The 24126-nt window shown below is 42.8% G+C and overlaps 1 protein-coding gene across 1 annotated transcript in view; it reads right to left on the bottom strand.

Moving 5' to 3' along the window:
• Positions 1 to 23693, bottom strand: part of LOC149999197 (protocadherin Fat 4) — a 76356-nt gene extending 52663 nt beyond the window's left edge. The window contains exons 1-6 of the mRNA XM_090289026.1: positions 23422 to 23693; positions 19281 to 19374; positions 18646 to 18907; positions 16978 to 17328; positions 10439 to 11361; positions 9370 to 9544 (exon numbers count right to left, since the gene is read on the bottom strand). Of these exons, the coding sequence (XP_090145152.1) occupies positions 9370 to 9544; positions 10439 to 11361; positions 16978 to 17328; positions 18646 to 18907; positions 19281 to 19374; positions 23422 to 23693 (2077 nt within the window). The remainder of the gene's footprint in view (positions 1 to 9369; positions 9545 to 10438; positions 11362 to 16977; positions 17329 to 18645; positions 18908 to 19280; positions 19375 to 23421) is intronic.
• Positions 23694 to 24126: the final 433 nt, after the last annotated feature.

Here is a 24126-nt window from a genome sequence, read left to right as displayed (position 1 = left end):
ATATCCTCACCAAAAAAAAAAAATAAAGCCTGATGGTTAGCCCTTTTAGCTTCTAGAACTAACTTTTGCAAAAGCATCGTGTTTCCCCTCCATTAAAAAGTAATTTCCAATCCCTGCATAAGAATGAAGTTTATTTCCTTTTTCAGTCAGATGATAAATGCCCTTAATTAGAAATGCTAATAACTGAACTTTTCCCCTCAGACCAATTAATTATGCTGACACATAGACACTTCATAACTAAACCTTTTGAGCAAATCTATAGCCAGAATATCTCTACATCCTTTTATTATATTAAACTAGGAACAGATAAAGAATAACATATTTAATATGTGCGCAAATTAATCTCCTATCCCCAAATTAAATGCAAACACACATATACACACACAGCACACATGTCTCACTGTAGGTGCATATATGTGTATATCATACATATTGATTGCATATTTTAGTATAATATCTAACACTTGCTTTGCATTTTAGGCTTTATAAAACCCTAGATATGCATTTCCTGATTTGATGAGCAGCGAAATCCTTTTATTTCAAATTTATGAATATTCTTATTGTACAAGCTGTTTTAATGGCAGAAAACTACAGTTGTTTTTTTTTCATAAACCAATGCTCTTTTTTAATGTAAAAATAACATACAATCCAAAGAGAAGACAGTCTTATAAAGCCGGTGTATGAAAACCATACACGGAGCCCAAGGTAAGAGGCAGAGCAGTGGGGAGTGGGTGGGAAACTGTCCCCCGTCAGGCTGACCGGGCCGCATCCTGTTTTCACTGGTAACGGCTGCGTGCCGGTCAGGGTGCCCCCCTTCTCCAACACTCAGCTTTGGTTTGGGTTTTCTTTTCATCTGTCAAATTGGAACAACGGTATCTCATTCACAGGGCTGCTGTGAGATTCAATACGATCATACAGCACACTTTCTGGTCCATAGGGGCACTCAGTATTCACAGAATTAACATCATCTAAAGGTTACGACTTTCCAAGTTGTATCTCCTTTCCAGTGTCTGCCCTGGGAACGAAACTTTTATATCAAACTATTCACCGGACAGCTCCTCGGCACGTCTCATGCTATCTAAACTATAACACAGACAAAAGGAATTGTTGAGGACCTGCCCTCAATGCCTCTCTCTCGCTGCCTCTGACGTTCTCAGGCCAGGGACCTGGGACTCTGGCTGATGCGCCTCATTTCCTGACCACCTGCACCTCCAAGTCCACCACCAAGGGCCAGGGGCTCACCCGTCCACGCACGAAGTGCGTAAGTACTTCACACGGCTCCCTCGCTGTCACCGAGCCTCACACACCCGCATCCGGCTCAGGGACAGCTACGATGGCCTTCTCGTCCTTGGCTTGGTGTTCCCTGGGGCTCCGCGACTGCCGCAGAACAGGGCCTTCCAAACCCCTGCCACCCCGCGGCCCAAAGTCCCCACAGGCTGCTCCTCCCTCTCGGAACACAATGAAGGCTCCTGACCCTGGTGTGCAGGCCACTGAGGTAGCCTCTGTCCACCTGTCTTCCCAGCATCCTCCCCGCTTTTACTCGCATCCCCCTCGCTGGTCTCTGGAGGTGACAAACTCGATCCCACCGCCGGGCTCTCCCGTCCGCCACACCCCACCCTGAGCTTCACGTTCCCACCCTGAACTCTGCGTACTATTGAAGCACCTCCAATTCCTGGCTCTCAAGCCATGAGCCTGCTTTCTCTAACTTTTCACACTATCTCGTATCAGTCACTCCTGGCTCTACGCACTAGGTTTTGCTTGCTGGGCATCTCTGTGCCTACGGTCGCCTCTCTGAGGACGGAGGCCTGCACTCTTCCCGCACCGCCTCTCCGGCATCCAGGGGAATACCTGGAAGAGACAGCTCTGTAAATATTTCCTAACCAAACAGCATCAAGATATGTGTTATGTATGAAAACAGCCCGTAGGAGCATGGAGTCTCATTGACTATAATCAAATGTCACTGATAAGATCTATTCGATTAGCACCGTGATTTGATTTTAATACATGCAAAATGACAACTGGCAGAGGTAACCGGCAGAATTACCATCTTCCACCTGTAATGTCTGATGGGTTTTTAATGTCTTCTCCTACTTAGCATTTCATTTGAGCGGTGCCTACATTTAAGCGTATTTGCAAACTATCAATATTGAAAACACCAATTTCAAGTAATTTGGCTTTACTTAAGACTGTTTTTGAAATATTTATTTATTTGCAGAAAGAAAAATTACCATTAAGTGTTTTATTCATTGAAGCAAAATAAACGGCAGCAAGAGAAAACGGCTTCTGAAAACTGCTTTTGGAAATGCATGCTAGGCCGAGAGTCAGCAGGTCTGACTTACAAACACGGCGCCGTAATCACGGGCTCGGGGAACGGCAGAAACCCGGGACCCCGCGCCGCCTCTGCCACGCCGGGTCTGCGCGCCCTGGCCGGCCGCCTGATTATTCCAGGCCTCGATTCCCTTATCTGCGAAGCAAAGGAAATGAGCTGGCTTGGCACCAAGAAGTCTTCTGGTTATATAATTATGATTTAAGTTAGATTTTTCTAACTTGTAACTTTTTTTTCATATTTAGTTCTCCTTAAAAATGGCTCCATGTTACACCTGAATTATAACTGTAACGTCCTCTGTTGTCCTACCAGCTTGTTTTACGGTTTCTGGCATATTAATTCACTTCCTTGAAAGAGCAGGGGCAGATAGCCACGGCTCACAGATTTTGAATTTACTGGGAAGGGCAGAAGATTATCTTCAGTTAAAAAACACCAAACTTTTTTTTCCCTAAGAGACGAAGAAAAATTAATTGTATAGATATCTATTTACTGAAATGGTTTCTTAAACACCCAAATTTGCATAACAAAAATCAAAACAAGCAAGACTCTTCCTACCATGCTTACGTAAAGAGTCTCGGGCCCTTCTATGTACGCTGTGTGACGCACGGACCACATACAGGGCGTCTGTTGTGGCTACGTGCTGCCTGGGGGTCTCATAGAGACGGCAGGTAGGCAGCACAGCACAGCAGAGAGACAAGATTCACCTCGAAACGTCTCACAGATATCAGGATTGAGCAACAGCCAGGAGGTTCAGAGAGTCACGAGGCTACAGCTCAAACAGTATTTTAAGCCCTTGAAAAGGAACTGAAGTCATAAAATGCTTCAGTGGGTCCTTCCATGAGACGGCAATTTATCACATCATTCTAAACACCACGGAGCCTGAAACACAGGCGCGGCTTTGCAGAGCAGAGGTCAGTCTGGAGGACCACAACCAACGTAGCCAGACCTTATGGAATTTCAGCCATGGGTTTAATAAGATGGGCATCTTTCCTTTCGGGAGGCCCTTTGAAAAATCTGCAAGTGAGGAATGTATAACAATAAACTAAACATGAGTATGATAAATGAATATGAAATAATAGTTGTATACAGAAATAAGATGGTGATGAATCGATAATCATCATCACTTTTCACTCACTGAATCATTCATTCATTCAATAAGTGCTGAATGAATGCTATCGTGCAGGCTCCGGTCCGGGTGTCTCTGGAAGTTGAGTTTTGAACAAGACAGGAAGTTTACATTCTACTGGAAGGATACACATACAATTATATCTATATTATATCATCTTATACATAAGCATGTAATTTTAGGGAGCGATTGGTGTTAGGGAGAGATCACAAGGCACAGTGATGGGAAGGGACACTAGAGAGAGATGAGCCCATTAGACTGGCGGCCAGAGAAATCCTCTCCAAGAGAAGACGTCGCACCAAGATATCACAAACAGCCGAGACACGAATGCACTGCCCCTGACAACGATGAGACAGCCGGCTGCAGGGTGAAACACACAGCTCTCAGGGCCACGGGCAGGGAAGGGCGGGTATTCTTACAGAGGCCGGAGAAGTGGGCAGAGGCCAGGCCATTCAATGCCCTGCGGCCAATGGTAAGGAACTTAGGTTTTATTCTTGGAAACCACTGAAGGGTTCTTAAGCAAGTCATGGGCATGATGATCTAATTCATGATTTTAAAGCTTCTGAGCTGCTTGTTGGAGCAGGTCGGGGGCCGGGAGGAGAAGAGGTAGGCACCTCGGAAGCTATCACAGTAGCTCTGCCTTGGACTCCGATGGTGGGAGGAGAAATGAAGAAAAGCAGACATGTTCAGGCCATTTTTAAAACAGAAGCATAGTTAACTTGTAAATGGACTTGTTGATTGTAGGGCGCAGAGAAAGAGAAATGGATAATGATAACAAGGTGTCCTTCAGCAACTGTGGAATCGTGGACAGCGGTGATTTATGGAGGTTAGGCAGGTGGATAGAAGTCACACGTTTGACTTGGCCGTCCGACGCTTGAGTGTCCAGCAAACATGCTGACTAGCATTAATAACTACAACAAGTCATTGTTTTATTGATTCCTGCCAGTAAGTTTTTCAAGTGGGAATTAGTGTTCCCGTTGCATAAATATGCACATGAAGGTGACTTCTCTAAGGTCCTGTAGCTCGAAATGGCAGAGGTGGGTTTTGAACTTTTTTTGTTTTTTAATTATAAAGCTATGTATTTACTTCTGGGATATATTTCTATTTTGTAAATCAATTCTCTGAATTAATTTTTTGCAAAGTAAACTGCTCGGGGTTCCCTGATTTTTCCCTGCAACTTACTCTATTAAAAACAGCATCTTCTTTGGTGCACATATGAGAACATGGTAAGAAACACTGTCGTGAGGAAGACTAGTTGGGGACAGAAGGCCACGTCCTGCGAGGGACAGCAGCAGGTTAGAGCCGGCCCCCTCCCCTCGGAGAAGGAACCACAGGGCTGGGTTCCCTGCAGAGCCTGCCTCACTGCACCGGGTGGAATGAAGCATCGGTCTCCAGCAATTTCTACTTGGTACAATTCATATTTTTAGAAGAAATAACAGTAGGGAATATAGAATAAAGGCAGACTCTCTGTACTCTGAATTATAGTTAAGTGAAATAGATTTAATTGAGCTGTTGTCTCAACTCATTAAATTGCTGCTTAGTAATTTAATCCCACGGGGGAGGGCGGGGGGGCGGGGAACGAGGTAGAATTATGATACTCTGTTCTGGCTTGATTTCTGAGCAGTGTAACGTTCGGACCCACACACACAGGATAGTGCGGCCGTAGCTCACTTGAAACTGTAGTCAGGATTAGTTAGAGAGTTTCCAGATGTGCTACTCCAGAGTCATGCAGTCAGCGAATAAAAATATGATAATAGCGTAATGCTAATATTTTCCCCAAAAAGTAGTCAATGATTTAGCAGTTTGATGATTTTGAAAAGGGGGGTTCTGCTTCAGCATCTGCCCTTGTACCAAAGCTGACTCCTCTTCAGGATGACACCAGGTAAGAATTTTCGAAGAGCGAAGGCCAAGTGATTTGCGAGCTAAGGAATAAACCTGTCGCATTTTTTTTGAGAACACGTTGCTATTTTCCTGGTTCTCGGAACACTGTGAATCTGAGAACAGCGTGGCATCTGGGATCTAAAAGCTGCCATATTTTTCTGAGTTTTCTCATGTCATCTACCAATTTGACTTTCAAATCACTGCAGTGAATATGTATTTTACATCCTGTGCCACAGACTTCATTCCTGGAACGTGAGATCCAACTGCAGATTCTGAAGCCTGATACCTACAATGCTCACATCCCCCAAGCAAGCGGTTATTTAGGATACCAAAAGTATGTGAAGGCCTTGATAATGAAATCATGGTCACACGGGAGTTTTAATGACTTGAAGGTCATCTAGTCCAACTTCCCCCAGCTCTCCACATGATCCATATTAAATCATCTGCAGATACTTAATTGAATACTTCACCCCCGTAGCCTCAGAAACACCAGTCCCTTTCAGGGCAACTCAAAGAAAGAAAAAGAAAAAGAAGAAGCACTCAAAAAAAAAAAAGTCTGTGTTTTGGGATGAAGTTCAATCAATTCCCTAATTTCCAGGACTGTCAAAATACTGTGACCTAAGGCACCAAGGTCACTGAATCTCACTCATGCTCCTCGGCACCATAACTAAGTGTCAAATTCCCAAATGCCTACATTTTCCTGATAATCTGATTTTCACAATCCACAAGTCATAACTCTCCCGTCGCAGCATCTGCACAAACTTAGTTTTCACATTTCTCTTGGAATGGCAACGGTCCTTCATGGAAGCTGGAGTTGCACTTGCATTCTTCGTCCTTCTATTAGGAATTCTAGGTCCCTGATTTTCCTCAGGATCAAGGCTGATGGTTTCAGGAACTCAGTTTGCTCCATGACCCAGGACTTGGTTTTTGCATAGTCTGCACATTTAGACCAAGGCTTTATCTAGTCTCCTTGTGAAAGGTCACCCTAACAGGTCTTTCACAATACTTTCAGCTCTATGATTCCAAGTTTTTCTCTTTGTTCTCTTTTTCCTAACGAAATGTCCCTTTCGTGTTGTCATTTTAATGGAGAAACAGAACTAGAAGTGGTGGTTATGTTTGCTGATCAGCTTACAAAATCCTCCTTAACTGTAATTTGGGTGAACTACAATTTTCAAAATCCGTGGTCTTTTGAAATGGTTAAACACTGACTATGCAATATAGTCTTTGGAAGTTTAAAAAGAAATACCTGGTACACAAAAGGAATTCCTAAAGTAGTAACATAAAATGAAACTTAAACTGCAATGTTTAAAAACGTTTTTTAAACCAATCCATATAATCTTTTAACAAGAATATGTACGTAGTAAGAAACAGGACAGATATTTCTAAGAATTTTAAGATATTTAAAGTGCATGAATCACAATTCTTATTAAGATAATTGTATATACTATGTGATAGTCATAGTTGACCTTATCGTAAACTATTTTGTAATTACTATTATCCCCATTTTACTGAGGAAGGTACTGAGGTCGATGGGGACCGTACACTGTGCCTCACAGAACCTGAATTCAAATCAAGGTCAGTTCAAACTCAAGACTTTGACCCTAGTATACAGACTATCACTGCGTTTGCTTTGCAAAGAAAATAATTTTGGAAATAACTTATTTTTTCCCAAATTTTACTTTACCTACACACTCAAACCTTCCGTATACCCTGAACTTGGAAGTCAGATATGCTCGGGTCTGAATCCTACTCCGTTCCTCATGAACTGTGTAATCCGGGGAAAATTACTTAGCCACTCTAAGCTTGGGTTTACTGTGAGCGAAGTGGAAACAAAAACACCTAAGTCTCTGAGACGCTACGGAAAAGTAATTGTAGAAACGGGTTAGTGTCCATACAGCGCGGCGCACGCGTGGCCCAGGGGGCCCTAAATCAGGAGACAGCCCTTCCCTTCTCTCTCAGGGAACCACGCCGCCCCCAACCCCCAGCCTCGCACCGCCTGGGCTGAACAGGTGCGCGGGCGCGCGCACGCACACACACACACACACAGAATTTAAAGTTCCCCGAGTTATTTGGTTGAAAACAGGCCCTCCTGTCTACATGGTTCCATTCTTCCCCTGCCACGGCCTGACTTAGAAAGTCCCAGAGTCCAAGGCCTAGAACGGAGAACTCCTGTGGGCTGCGCCCCGCCCATCCCGGTCACATTGCACCCCTGATTCCCCAAATCCCATCCTGCCGCCTCCCTGGGGTGGCCTGCGTGTGACACACCTCTGGGCAGCAAGCCTTATGTCGCCGATGCCGGGTGAACCCAATTCCCGGCCCTGGGCTCCCCTCCCCCACGTCACCTCCATGGAGGTTCCGCCTTTGTGCCAAGTGCCTGGTGATGACCACACGCGTCCAGGCGTAACTGTAACTGGACAGAAAGGCTGAGACTGAGACTCTTCGGCAAAACACAAACAAAGGAAACGCTTGATTTTAGGTGTCTGAATCTCTACCAATTTGTACGTATTTTCATCCTCTCTTCTCTCCACATGCCTGCGTCTTTCCTGGGCAGCCCGGCCATCGGCGCCTGCGGACCGCTGACCGCGAGGCGCGTGCCGACTGCACCGCGAGGAGCCGCGGGCCAGGTGCCCTCGGGTGGGGTTTCCTCTGCTCGCCAGACCGCCTGCTTGTCCCTCGGGGTTTTATTGTTGGCAGAAGGTGTAACGGGGCCATTCACACACACTGAAAACACACAGGGCACGTTGCTTTCTCTCCCACAGCGACAGCCCCAGAAAAGGACGCTCCCGAAAGTGACGCAGAGACGAGCGAGCCGGCCGCCTCCGTTAGCGATCAGAGGCACCCGCATCTGAGTGCTGGACGCCAGGCCGTCGTTATTCAGAGCCTCAAAATCTCCACCTCTTTCGTGAGAAGCGGAAAAATAAAACAATATATCGTATACTCTAAAATGGGTCATATATAACCAAAATATTAATTTGTTATATTTATAAAAAACATTTCAACAATAGTACAAACAGCTCATTTGAAAACTCAGAACTTTCTTCTCCTGTATCAGTATTCACACAACAACCTGAGGATATACATATAATTTCAGTCATTTGACGTTCCAATAAAACTGTCCTGTCTTAAATCAATTTCAACACAATTTTTTAAAAATATGACAGCATTATTAAGTTATTTAATACTAAGTTTTGACAATTTTTATAAAGAAATGTCCTGTAAGGACATTGTTCCATAATTCATTAATATTTTGGAAAGCGATGAGTCATTTAATCACTCATTTATTCGACAAATATTTAAACAACACCTACTCTACTTTCTTCAAGGTATAAAAATTCTTTGAGAAATTTTTAATTGTTTCAGTTTTGAATTAGAAGTGTTGGCTGTTTATGAATAGAGTCAATATATGTGACACAAAATAGTGGTAAATAATAATCTTACTTTTTAAAAACTAGACTGTGTTGTGTGCTTGCTGCCATACGACTGTCTGTAACCCCTATTTCCAACACTGAGGCCAGCATGCTGCTTTTACTATGTCCACAGTAGTGCGTGACTCCGCTAACTCGGTGAGGACCCTGGGCTCCCCCGGATACTGCTTTTGGAAGCCTGTGGGGCTTGTTCAAATGCCATGGCAGCTACTCGGAACTGTGTGGAATCGAAGGACCAACGAAGTAGCATGCTGCACCCACTCTCTTACCTCCATAACCAGTTAGAACCATTGGGGTGTTTCCAAAGCTAAAGTACTTGAAGTGCCTCTTGGCTCAACTGGCAGAGTCTCAGGTCGCCCCCCAGAGGCATGCAGGTGGCTCATCACTGAGCAAGGATACATGTTGTCTTACAGGAATAGCGCTTAAGCCCTTACCACTTACATTCAATTTCATAAAGTGATATATGTGCTACAAATTATATAGCTACGACTGGAGTTCCAAGCATTAGTAAATTTCAACAAATATTTGGCTTAATAGTAAACACAAGTGCTTTCTTTTACTCCTGTGACGAAGAAGTTTTTCACAACGGAGCAAGGCTATAACAGACTTACCAAAATCTGTAGCTGTGACCACCAAGACAAAGTGCTCCTTGGTCTCACGGTCCAAACTCTGTGTCACTTGAAGTTCTCCCGTCTCCGAGAGAGTGAAAGCACTGTCGTCATTACCCCCAGAGAGGACGTAGGAGAGTTTGCTGTTAGAACCTTGGTCGTCATCTCTTGCCACCACCTGTAGGGAGCACAAGACATGCCATGGATGTGAGTAAAGCTGACAGCTTGCGCACCACAAAATAAAGTGTGTCATTAAAAATAATGGGACAGAATCATGCATATCAGTGATTTGCAACCTTTCTCATCTCAGGGCACACGTAAACTAATCACTAAAATTCTGCAGCTCATCAAAAATATATTTTTTGCCTATCTCACAAAAAAGTAAGTAAAATCCTGATTCATTCACACCTGATGGCTATTATTGGGTTGGCGGTTGTCATTTTTTTAAATTTGACAATCTAAGGGAAAAGAGGTCAGTGCCCCTGAGTTAAGAGTCAGGTATTGAATGTTTTACACATTTTTGCAGCATACCAATTGAAAATCGCTGATATGTACCAATAATAAAAGGTTTCAGAAACATAGTTTGTTTTCAGTTTCAAGTCCAAAACTCAAATGGTACCAATCAGTATGCATTATTTGTGTAAAAACAGGCATGAAATCAATGCACAGCACTTTTGGAAAGCTTTTCAGATAGTTCTGACACTAGTTCTATCGAGATCATCGGATTTGTAGAGAAGGAGGCGAGAATCGTGTCTGCAACCAAGTTTTCAAATATCTGCATCATTGCGTCGTCCTACTATGTGCAGACACTCCTACTACAGTGAAACAAAATTCAAAAATATACACACGCCTGAATGTGCACAACACGAGTATATACAAAAGAACGGAGTTGAAATGCAATATTCAACCTAAAAGGAGATCAACAGCCATAATTTTCAAAAACCTGTCAAGATCTGCTGTATCTGCAGGTAAGCAGTTACGGATGGGGATAAGGAAGACGGAGGGGCAGCGTGAACACTGAATTAAATTAAATGTCTTACGGAGAACACGGTATGTGTTTAAATATACTGACCTGAAGGACTGTTCTGGGCAGTGTCCCTAGATTCTCGGGGACATGTACGGAATATGGCGAGAGCTCAAATGTGGGAACAAAGTCATTGATGTCCAGCAGAACGATGCTGACAGTGGAGGTGTCGGTTCTGGGGGTACTGCCCCGGTCTGTTGCCTGAACCGTTAAGAAGTAAGCAGGCGTCTTTTCTCTGTCCAGCGGCTTCGCCACAGTGATGGCCCCTGTGACCGAGTCGATCCGAAACTCCTGGTGGGCATTCCCACCAACGATGCCATAGCGCACTTGTCCGTTTGTGCCTTCGTCGCTGTCCGCTGCGTGCACCTGGACTATATCTGTTCCTGTAAGTGTGTCTTCGGTCACCTCCACCCTGTACAGAGCCTGGGCAAAGACAGGGCTGTTATCGTTGATGTCAAGCACCATAACCATGACCTCTGCAGATGAGGAGAGAGGCGGGTGACCTTTGTCCGTGGCCACCACGGTCAGTGTGTAATTAGACGCTTCCTCTCGGTCCAGTTCTCCGGTGAGCCTCACTTCACTGTCAATGGTGCCAATACTGAACTTGTTCCCCAAGGGGTTCAGCAGGGTGTACTCGATATAGCTGTTCGGGCCGCTGTCTGGGTCAGTTGCTTGGGCTTTGAAAACGACGGTGTCAATCGGTGTGTTCTCTGGGATGTATGTCAGTTTCGGGGAAAGAAATGTTGGCGGGTTATCATTTACATCCAGCAAAATAATGGAGACCTGGGCCGTGCTGGTGAACCTGGAGGCCGGGGGCGGGGACAGGTCGTGCACCTGAACCACCAGGTTGTAAAAGGACTGACTTTCCCGATCCAAAGCTCTCAGGACGGTCAGCACACCATTCTTGTCAATGGCAAACTGCCCGAGGCTGTCGCCCGAAGCGATGCTATAAGCCAACTGGGAGTTGATGCCTGAAATGAAAGGGAAAAAAAATCAAATTCTCTTCGATGTGTGCTGATTGCCAACTAAGCCGCGCCAAAATGTTTGCAATATGGAACTGCGCGGTTGATATATGACGCCTCCAAACATGCCCTGGGCGGGTAATTTTGTCAGTAACACACATGCATAATTCTTTGCCTGTTAACTTCTGATCTGAAAAGATGTTTACAACCTGGTGAACAAATGATATACATACTGTTTGCTATTTACAGTGGTGTTGAAATGTTAAATTACACAAGTAAAGAGGAAAAAAATATTCCAGAGTGTACAGTTTTCTATACATTTCCTTATTTCGATCACATAATTCCTGAGGGTGAACATTAACAGTGCCACACGCTGCACTATTAGCCCAGAATTTATAACTTCAGTAATTTATTGAGGCCGGCACCAATTTTCAGAGGAGGGTAATAAAATTTTCTAATGTATGGCATAAGTCACGGATACGTTAAGTCTACTTTTACATTTCTTGTCAGACCAATAAATACTTTTTAATTCCTATTAGGCACCTGGCTAATGGCCTTTGTGAAAATAATTCTCTCTCAAATTTTATTATGTACACTTAATGTGTTTTAAAAATATTATTTAAAGGAAATGTTAGCAGTAAAATTAGACATGAAAGGCTCCAAATATAAATGCTCATACTATTATTGGCCTATATTTAGATAGTGTTTAATCTGTTTTTCCTAGAAACATGTTACTTTTTAATTTTAAATGATATTTAAATCCTCATTTCAGAACTTGATTATTACAGACATTCTTCTAACTAAGATGGTGTGAAGAATGGATGAACCTATTGTTTTAGTAAATAATTTACAGGCAAATAGCAGGTAAGCAATGAAAACAAAGAAAAACCAGATTTCCTGACCGAGGGTAGTATTTTATTCACTGTTGAATAATGCCATGTACACGTTTATATTTTATCATTCTAATATTGGGATATTGTTAAGATATTATAAAACTTGCTAAGACATGTATGGTGTACCTAGGTAAATCATCCTTAATAAACACTTTATATTCTGGGGTTTTATAACAGGGAAAAAATATCAAGTTAATAAATTGCTTACAAAATAGATCCTATATTTCTGAAATTAATTTCAACTATTTAGGTGTCAGAAATAATGCTCACTGTTTGCCAAGAGCATTTAAGAACAATGTGATAATCCTTTTTCTTTTTATTTCTCAGGTTACTATGAATACTTGAGTTACCTTTTGCCTTTTCTTGAAACTCATAGAGTTTCTAACAAAGGCAAGTTTTAGTTGAGTAGTGGGATTTTCTTTTCTACCTGGTAAGGCCGGCCTGCTCTTTTTTTAAAAACGCTCTTAGAGCTACTTTTTTTTCTGGTGATTTTATGGCCTCTATCTAATGCCCTTAGTCTGTATGTTGATGCAGAGAAAAAATACCTATAAGAAAATATCCAGGCACTGGCTCATTCACAAAAACTTCTAAGATAAACAAGAGTTGAGTAGATCTTTGAAGGGTAAGGTTTTCCTTCTTGTTGGGAGTTGTGGCTTTTAATCTTTGTAGTTCCTGACTATTCACACGTGACCAAAACAGAGGTTACAAAGTTCAGAACACTTAAAGCTCTGAGGATCAGTAAAGATATGAATAAATAAAGCTAATGGAGGCCACAGTCAATTCAACAGCAGGAGATACAGAGAACTGTAAGATCTGGGAAGGACAAGGTCAACAGCTTACTTCCACTCCTCAACTTCGGATTCCACAGGTTTGGGGAAAGGAAAGCACCCTGATATACGGCCTCTCAGAAAGGCCCGTCGGTGGGTGCACCACACGAATAAATTACTTTCTACGGAGATGTATAAATGAATAATTAAAATTAAAGTGATCTGATGTAATATATACTCATATGTATATTTCATATTGATAATATATGTATATGTTTAATATATGTTTTTGAATCAAGTAACTCTCTAAGGACATTTTCTGCATTTCCTATAGCTAAATCCATTAGGGAATACCAAATTCTTATCATTGGAGGCACGATTTCAGACACAATTATTTTTGAGAATAAGTTGTGAAAACATATGGGTAAAAATAATACCAACAAGCAGAGATATGAAATTTAGTTATATGCAAGCATTTAAATCTTTCATGCCCAAGATCAAAAGAAATTAAAAAGACTGACAAAGCTGTCCACGGCTTATTTCTACATAAATCAACTGGGAAGGTCCACTGTGCACGCAGCTTCCTTGAGTAAACAACTACATTGCAGAGGTGGAAGGAGAACCCTATACCAAGATTGTATAGCCAAGCTATAAACAACAGGACAGACTTTTTTTAGCGTAAGAGTCTGGTGGGGTAGGTAGATAAAGTTTGACTTTAAATAGAATTACAAAAAAGAAAGAAAAATTTGATTATATAGTCAAATTCATAATGACAATTATGTTAGGTAATAATATTAAATATAAACAGATGGCAGTTATCATTATCTTTGAGAAAATACATATGAAAATATAATTACTTCTGCATTAAACATTGCAACACCATCTAAAGAGCAGCTCCCAACTCCTTACTGCTGTGATTACAGGCCAGGGAAGCCCTCTTCATTCACTCCACGGAAAAGAAAAGCACTCCCCACTCCGGACGAGTCTAAGTGACTTTGGGTGTGTGTTCTACAACCAGCAAATACACGTAGACGGACTGAAACGCAAAACTCCCCCTCAACATCTGTAGTATCCTGAAAAAGAGCTCAGGCCATTTTTTTCTCTCTGCTTCCTGCATCAAATATTAGAATCATAAAACGGCAAATACATGATTTTCAAATTCTATGATTTATCCAAAGCACGGAGACTCGAGGCAGTGAGCTTTTATAGCCCACCAGATCCTCTGACTGAAAGCAGCCCGTGTTTCCAACATGTGTGTTCCATGTTCTGCAAGCAGTTCAGCTCCATGATTCTTTCTGGCAGTTTTATCGCGGACGTGTGCTTGTATTGGGTTTTGAGGAGTTTTGTTTTCTACTTCAGTCTCGTGAATAATTTAGTTCCAGGAAACGTAGTATGAGATCTAGATATATAGTTTGGCTATAAAACGTGTACATTTATTCACAATATGGAAACCATTCATGGGTCAGATGACCTGCACTGTGTACCAGGCATATACAGGTGAACTTATTCAGCAATAATTACTATCATTTTATGCTCAAAATGCCCCATAACTCCCCAATATTTTGAAGAATGTAAGATTTATTTCTAAAATAATGACATAATTAGTAAAGCCAGACTATTTCCATAAAACTTCAATTTATAATGGTTGACCTCATTATAGTATTTAAATGTATGCAAGAAAGTCTTGAGATCAGTACATATACTACTTGTGAAAAAAGTAAAATGTCTGCTTTATTTTTATTAAATGATCATGTAACCTAAGATTTCAGGTTAACCACTTGGAGAATTTAGATACTGATAACAGAAAATCTTAAATTCATTATCCTATAAAATTACTTCATCTGTGAAAATGACAATATGACCTCATCAGGAACATTTTGATCAGTGAGTAAGATGAATTTGTTAATTTTTAAAAGTCTAAACAGTGCCGTTTAAAAAATGCTTTGAGAACTATGTAATGTAACTGAGTTGGCGATTTTAAACAAACAAGGTTACCTCTGTACAGTCTTATCATTACCCTTGAAATTCAGAGAGAATAGGAACTGTGTCCTATATTTCAGGTCAAGGTACAGGAAATTACCCTGATAAAAGTATTCAAAACGAAAACAATGGGGAAATGTGGCTTGATTTCTTTCTTTCTTTTTTTTTTTTACTCAACACAATTAAAGGGGGAAAAAAAATCCATGAAAGTATCTTGAAGTCAATGACTAAGGTTTTTCTGTGCGTATGTGTGTGCCACATCTCAGCTTATTTTCACAAAGAAAGTTTCTTATTTGTTGTTTTCCCAGTACCTTCAATTGTGAGCTATGAGGATAAAGGAAATTTACTCTAGAAGAACACACAATCCTATGAAGCAACAGGCTCTCTCCAACCCATAATAAATAAATCACAAAGAAACAATGGCAGAAAATTCTTCACTACTGAAAAGTCTGGACCAGTCAATCACAAGGACAAATAAGAAAAGAGTCATATCTGGGGAGCAAATGTAACAGAGAAAGCAGCTTCCAAAAGGGAGATTAACCTCCCTTTTTTATGAACGTCTGTTTGGAGCCAATGCGCAGAGCTGGGCTGACGCACAGGAAACAGCCTGCGGCGTGGCGGGGCCAGGACTGGGCGTACCGAACACCGCACTGGATGGACGCTGCCCATTTTTCGTTGGTCACGTCATTAGCAACAGCAGCGATACAGCCACTTCTGCCTTAGGTGGCCGCGGGTGTCCACGACTAACTGTGCTTGGGTAAGAGAAGAAGACGCCAGAAGGACTTACAAAGTTCTAAAGAAAGCACCTCTGTCCTGACGTGGGGCGGTGACCACACCGTACAGGGTACAGATGACGTGCTGTGGAGCCGTGCACCTGACACCTGTATAACTTTGTTAGCCATCGTCACCCCAACAAACTCAATAAAAAAGGAAAAAAAGAAAGCATTTCCAATTTTTTGAAGTGAAGCCTATAAAAGACTCGGCTTTTTGCCTCCCATGTCTTTGGCAGGGGCATTTCTACACCCTCCTGAAAGGAAACCAAGTCTAGGGAAGATGATTGCAACAGAATGACATTCTGAGGTGACAGAAACCATCCACCTCAGGGAGAACCAGGAAATGCTCAATTAAGGTCCATAGGCCTGAGTCACTAGGCATAGCCTCGGGCGAGAGACCTGTTTCCTCTTCAAAGCACTGCTCCTTGTTTTCTCTACTGATAGGACATCTAGTCCATCCAGTGGGAGGAGAAACAAGGCATTAACTTTCCAGAACAGTTCATCTGAAGACCGGTAACCTGCAGAGTCATCACCACCAGTGTAGCCTCTGAGATGTGCATTTGCGGAACAAGTCATAGAAGAAAGACCAGGGGAGTCATAAAAAAAGTTATCAAATGCTTTTGTGATCGATAAAAATCAAACACATGGAAAGTCTAGATTTAATGAAAAATCTCAACTTGATTTTACAGCCTCAGTTAGAGCCCTAAGACTATCCTCCGAGTCAAAGCAGGAAAGCTTGCCAAGATATTATTAGCAGTTTTCAGTCAAATATAAACCTAATCATATATTATTAAGTACTTTTTGAAGACTATGGTTTTACTTTTGCTTCCACATTTTATCCTTTTTACATTAGAATATTATACGTAAATAAATACTTTTATTTGTCTGACAAAAAGCAACTGTGAGGCTGTTCTATAATTTCTATGTCACGGAACTACGACAAGGCCACGCATTAGGGGAGTAAAAGGAAGACAAAGATGATAAAGTTGATTAAACAATAACAATGCGTGCTGCCCCCTGTAAATGAGAATTTAACCGACAAATTACTTCATACGTTTAATCTTCTATTGCTAAATTATACATCTGCTCCTCAACTTTGGACCTATATTCACAAAACAGAAGTTTGTGACAGCTGAACAATGCAGATATAACATAAATGTGATAGAATTTTTAGGGAAGTATTTTTTTAAGTCTATAAAACCAAATACATACCATCATCTGCGTCAGTAACATTGAACACAAGAACGGTGGATCCCGGAGGCAGGTTCTCCATTAAAGACGTGCTATGTGAGCTCAGGCTGAAGAGAGGGGGGTTGTCATTCACGTCTAGTACGTTGAAGTAAACCCTGATGGTGGTAAACTGCCCCCCACCGTCTTCAGCTCGGACAGTGAGGATATAATACTGCTGTGCTTCATAATCTAATGTTCGAGTCAAATTAAAGACTCCGGTGACTGGATTCAGGAAAAATATGCCATCTTCATCATCTTCCTCCACACTATAGGTAATTTCACCATTCACACCAGAGTCGTCATCTGTAGCTAAAATAGCTGCTACCAAAGAACCTATTGAAAAGAATAAATTAAGAGTCTAAGTTAATGGGACCTGGGCACAACTAAGAGAATATATACACAATGCCAGAAAACTATCTGTACAATAAAATATCTGCACTAGAAGATCGCTGTGCAAATATAGCTGATTGCTACATTAACATGGATACCAACATTCTCAAATATTAACAAAAGATACAGCAGATTTGATAGCCAGTAGATTTTACATTGCGTGCTGCAGTGTAAATATTCTGGGTGTTAATCCTACTTCTGGCAGTATTTTTCTACCCGGCACCACCAATTCATAACCACATATTGATGAACTCAGAGGACGTACGTGGGGGCCCATCGCTAGTGTCAGGAACTGGGGACTCCGAGGAATAATGCAGACGTATGTCTAGGGGACATCACTCACAGCCCAGATGGCCATCGCTGGAATTAAGCCAGAAACCAATGTGATGGGAGTTTCATGCAGAACATATACCCCTCATCTTGGGGAGCGAAGGGAAAGCGGCAGTGAGGAGTAAGTCGTCTTCTATAAATGTTTCCTTCCTTGTCGGATGAGTTTCCAAAACATATGCCTTATTATGCAAACACGTTCCAAATGCGATTCAGACTAAAATTTCCATTTGGGATAAGAGTCTCCAATGACGGGAATGAAGGGCACACAGCGAGCACACAGACTCTGGGCCCCCCAGCTCAGCGTCACATCATCACGTGTTGGAAGAGGCGGGCTGAGACTCAGGGCTCATATTCTACTAACGTTTACTGAGCATGTGCTGCGTCTCAAGCCCCACATCAGGAGACTCGCTATACATTGTAAATGACCCTTCCCCCTAATTCTAACAGGAATCATCATTTCCATTTTACCGCAGAAGGAACCGAAGCTAAGAGAAATGAATTAACTTGTCCTGGGTCGCGCAGCTAGTTAAGGGTCAGAACGACTTTTCACGGGCTTCCTTGCGCTTTCCTTTGCCACTTCTATACCCAGCAGCATAATCACAATGGACATTTCTAACATGGAAGAATAAAATCAAAACCGTGGTTGCCAGAAAAATTAACAACCCACATCACAAGTCCTTCCAGGAACAGAAATATCTGTAACTAGTGATCAGCTGAAGGGCTACCCTCATTTGCTTTCAAAAGGACGGCAACTGGCTTGGGAATTATAGCAAAGACGGTGAATTAAAAGATTGAAGAATCCAGCATGTATATTTTTAGACCTAGTAGCACGCGATAAAAGCTAGTCATCGACTAAGAACAGTGACAACATAATCCGCAACTGAAGTCAAGGACGATCCTTGCAGGGTACACCTAAGGGCGTGCCCCTACCTGGGGTCGTGTCCTCTGGGATGTCGAAAGAGTACACAGGTCTGGAGAACTTGGGTGAGTGGTCGTTCACGTCACTGACAGTGATGTTAATCCTCATATCCGAGGACTGGAGACCGTCGTCCGCACGGACCAGCAGGGAGTACTTGGAACGGCGTTCCCTGTCCAGCCTCCTGGTGGCTATCAGATCTCCAGATTCAGGGTCAATGCGGAAACTGTCCTCAGCGCCACTGATGATCGTGTACGTGACGAGAGCGTTCGCACCCTAAGAAGAAAAGACCGGCCCGCACAATGGTTAGAAGCGGAACAGGAAGAGCGCCGCTCCTTACGCTAAGTATGTATTTGATGGGGAGGCTCTGGGCTTCATTCCCTGGGCTCCTGGGACATTTCAGAAGGCAGGGGGCCCCAGCGTAGGATCATACACTGCCAGCCTGTCACCTTGCACCTTCAAGATTAGCTATATATTTTTTAATTCATAAAATGTGCACAGGTGAAGGAGTCACGCTGTCGCTGTGATATTACAGATGATACTCCTACGAGCAGGTTTGCTCCAGGCTTGCCGTTTGCTAGGCACTCTCACGAGCCCATGAGGTACACGTTCTCCAAGGCAGTCTCAGGGCCCCACGATGCTAGCTCACTGACGCTTCGTCACCAGGGAGTGTCAGTGTGGATTTCAGACCCAAGTCTGCCTGACCAAGCTCTTGTTCCTTCTCGCTCCGCAGGAAAAGGTCACTGCGCAAGGCAAGGGCAGATGGGAGAGGCTTGCAAAAAGCACTGTGAGAGCCAAGGAGAACGAGGGATTGTTCCGAGTTGATTTATGTCGGGAAGATATAAAGGCGACTGTAGGGCTGGATTGGGTTTTGAAGAAAGGAATTTTTTTTTAAGCAAAGACTAAGGGGAAACGTTTAAGGACAAGCAGAAGTCCAAAGGGAAGAATGACGAGCTTGGCTTACTCCCTGCTGAACAGGTTGGTTGTATGGAAAACTTTAATGGAGAACAAAAGAAAGTCAAGCGAAAACATTAGGTAATGGATCTAGGTTGGAAAATTGCAATTGTAACACACATCGGCTGGAATTCTACGGCCAAGAAACCAGTGAGCGTGTTTGAGTTGGAAACAATCTTTCAAGGCTGTCAATAGAATAGCATGGACGAGGGTGGGGAGAGGCCAAGGAAGAGAGAGGGAGAGAGGGAGGAGCCTGGGCCCCCAACACTGGAGCTTCATTCCCTCAGGGCGGAACTGTATGTGATCGGTCCTCCTTGCAGATTCCGGGTGTCTGTTCTGTATGGTGATAGCAGGGATGATTTCCTTGTGTTCTCTCAAGCCTCTGAGGCGTGGCCCTCGACACCTTGGAAGTATGAACCAGGGAGTTGGCAGAAGGAATGGAAAGTTGAGGAAAAGCCATTCATTAAGTTTATTAAGTGCTAAGCACTGCTGTGAGCCTATCACTTCATGGGCACTGAATGACTTAATCCTTAAAGGCCAACCCTGTGGGTAAGTACTATTATTATCCCCATTTTGATGATAAAGAGACTGAGACATAGGAATTTAAGCGCTGGCCGCCTTGCGCCAGAGCCTAGACTCTTAAATCATCACATACCTGGTATCACACGCAGGACAAATCAGCAGTACCTTAAAGGTTATTGGATAGAGAAATAACTCTAATCATACTCTGGTTTGTTCAGAATTCTCATACAGTTTCACAAGTTTTAACAAGTCTATGTCATGGTTAAAAGTGAAAGAACAAAATATTCAAATATCAAGTGACTCTGGCTAGGAATTAAGAGACTGCTCTTGATGAAGACATTTCGGGATAAGATCTGCCCAGACGCAGGAGAATTTAGTCAGCGAGCTGTTACGTATGGTATGAGCCTGATAGGTAGTTTCCTAGAAATGGTTATGTGGCAACCAGAGACTGGAGGAAAGGGCTGAAAAACTATCTGACGGTCAGTACATGTACCTACCAGTGGACGTCACAGATGTGTTGAGAATTTAAAATCAGACTAGATAAAGGAAGAGTGGTGGAAGGACCGAATATGGACATTCTAAGACTGAGAAGGAGGAGCAGATGTACAGATTGCAGGGACGCAGACAGCAGTGTGGTGACAGCTGGAGGGAAAGGGGGTGGGGGAGGTGGAAGAGGAAGAAGGGGGGCCAATGGGGACGACGAAAGATGACGTTGTTTTGGAAACCGGGCACACGATGCCGTGGGCAGATGACGTTCTGTTGAGTTGTACACTTGAAACCTGCATGGTTTTGTGAACCAATATCACCCCAATAAACTCAATAAAAAAAAAGAAAAAAAAAAAACGGAGTGGGAAGCAGCAGAGGCAGGGGTTGAGGGAGGGAGGAGAGACCTAGGAGGAGACCCAGAGGAATAGTCTGCCACAGAGGTGAAAGGAAGATTTCAAGGAAAAGCGGGTTTTGGCAAAGCCAAAATAAGGAAATGAGGGAGAACTAAAATGAAAGCACCCACCTAGATCTGATGAGGGGAGATACTAGCTCCGCAGTATTTTAACTCTATTATAAACATATCAATGTGTGGTTGAAATTGTAAACAGTTTGACCCAGGTATTTTAAATTATGTATATTATAACTGAAATACTGAGTTCAATATTCTACACTGTACTGGCTGAGACCCAGTGCTCTGGAGCCATGATTTGGGTGGACTCTCTGCTCTGCGACTTACTAATTTTGTGTCATTTGGGCCATTTCTTAAGCTCTGTGAGCTTCTGTTTCCCTATCAGGACTATCAGAATGATTCTACCTGCCATGCAGCGCTGTTGTGAGGATTAAATGAGTTTATACCTGTGAAGAAACAATCTTTGGGAGACATCTAAGTATAAGACAATGTTAGTTATTTCTATTCCTATTTTTAATATTTTCTTATAAGAGAAATACAATAGGTTAAGTGTGTTTGATGACTAAAATGTCTGCAAATGAATAAATCAAACTATCATTAAGAGTTGCGTATGTCCCAAGGGAAATACACTTCCTGATTTCCTATTATATATAATTATTGAGTCTTGACACTGACGTATAAGCAATGCTGGAATTGTGGACTTCAAAAATTACCTTTTGATTCAAATATACTCACATAAAACGAATATATCTTTTCCCATGGTTAACCTCTAGGAATTTATTGATTACGATATTCAGGCTAAGAACTCTAAGGAAGGACGTTAGGGAGAACATAGATTCAGGGTGTGTAGGAATAAGGCTCATGTGATGGGAATCGTGGTTTCTATGCATCTGTTCCATCAGAGATTAAACATGTTTTCTCCTTCACAGTCAAATACTTGTACATGAGGCGACGGTTTCTAACCGTCAAGGGCAAAAACACTCTTAAAATGTGTGTTTAGTGGCATCTGCTATATTTAGGACTTCATTCACCAGGCCAACCTTCACATTTCATAAAGTGAACACCTGAACGCACGTCATAACTGAGAACTGAAGCAGCTGAGTTTGCCGCACCGCCCACACCGGTCTTGTGTATTCAGGTGCCCACGGAGCATCCAACCTCCTTACTGTGATTGTGGGGTCTGACAAAACACCGGCTAAAAACCTGAGACTTCTGGTCTGACCGCATTCGGCACCTCCGTCCTGCTTCATAAGGAATTCCATCACTTCAGGAAAACAGTCCAGGTAGGAAAACTGCTATTTAAAATTCTGACTTCTTAAAATGGTCTTTGGGAATTAGGGGAAAGCAAAGAAACACACACAGTCTTAAAGTTATTACATCAATGGTCTTAAAGCTCAGAAATGCCCTGTCTCCTAAAGCTATGGGAATCCTTATGAAGAGAAGTAAAGGTATCAGACTGTGTTAATACCTTTTTCATATTCAAAATCTGCTGATGGGGTGAATTAAACATTCACATGAATATCTGAAAATATCTGGCCAAGAGTAATAATTTAATTAGGTCTTCTGAAAATTCTGTTTATTTATTTAATATCCAAAATATGCAGGATCAGCAATCCCACAGGAAACAAATATCATGTTCCAGCCGCCGCACGGTGGAAATAATGCTGCTTTAAAATATTTTACTCTCCTGAGGAACCGCAGAGAGAAAAAAGCAGGTGGAAGGAATTCTGGACGTAAAAGGCTATAAATTGCAAATGCATTTTACAACCTTAGGTAGTATTTTCGAAAACGAGTACGGTACCATGAAACAAAGCTAGAGTACCCTGGCTCCTTACAGGCACGGTAATTCTGTTTATGAAAGGAAACGAGAGACTCAGAAAGTCACGTGCTTCTGAGAGATGTGTATCTTGATTCAGCACATGTTTCAAATAATATTTAAATTAAGTTTTACATGTACCTGATGCTTTCTACAACTGATTCCTTGACCCAAGCATTATTCTCCAGTGCCCTACTCCACAGTTTCTCTAACATAGTGGTACTTTTATTTTCTTCTTATTCATTCATTCATTTATTTATTTATTTTATCCTCCCCCAAGGACATTTTTTTTGTTGCTTTTAGAGGTAGAGGTGGGGGGGCAGAGAAAGAGAGAAACATTGATGTGAGAGAGAGAGACATCTCACACATGCCCCTACCAGAGCTTGAACCTGCAACCCGGGTATGTGCCCTGACCTGGAATCCAACCTGCAACCCGCTGGTCCAGGCGATGACAGTCCAACTGAGCCACACCAGCCAGGGCTACCATGCTAGTGCTTTTACGTTTGATTTAATTATGAAGGAACTGTGTACAAATAACAAGGAATCTATTGACATGTAATTGGCGGATGGCCTACATAATCGTAGTGTTTTAAAGAATCCTACTGATCTCCCCAAATCAAGCCCCCGGATAGGTGTGTGACAACCGGATGCTGATGTGAAAACTGCCGTAAACGGAGCCCTTCCCAGAGGGCGTGGGGGCGCGGTCCCAGAGCAGCCGCCTTGCGCGTCTCATCCCTTGAACATGAGGAACGTTTGAACCGGGCGAGAGAAGCCTTGGCTGGGCCCCATCCACACTGTCTCACAAACTGTCGGCAAGCTACCAGGGGGGCCGACCTCTGACCACAAGGGCCGCATGCAGGCCACTCTTTAGACATCGTTACCCGCCCTGCAGAGCTGAGGGGCGGCCCGGCCTCCTAGCACTGGTGGAAATTCCGCTCTTCCACGCATGCGATTGCTTCCCTTCCTTTTCTCATTAAAACCGCCTGGCCTGCACCCCATAACTGGGACATAATTTGGGTTGCTGCCTGCATCTATGCCCCTGACTTGCATTTTCTTTTAAATCTCCAAGGCTTGCTGCCTCTCCTTGGCTTTTCATTTTTAGGTTAACACTGACCACAACGTAAAACTAACCCCTGGCATTTCAACATTCTGTCTGTGGATGAAAAGGGAGCCACATACTAACCCTGACAACCTGCAGGGAGGCCCTACAGACTCAGAGAGGGGAAGGAACCACAGGACAGGCCGAAATGAAAGCTTCCTAATTAAAAGCAGCTCATGGCGGGCAGCCACATCCCAGGTCTGTATCTT

This window comes from Furipterus horrens, unplaced genomic scaffold (assembly GCF_987537825.1).
Source record: "Furipterus horrens unplaced genomic scaffold, mFurHor1.1.pri manual_scaffold_10, whole genome shotgun sequence".
NCBI classification, from domain to species: domain Eukaryota; kingdom Metazoa; phylum Chordata; class Mammalia; order Chiroptera; family Furipteridae; genus Furipterus; species Furipterus horrens.
This window is presented reverse-complemented; position numbering and strand designations above follow the sequence as displayed.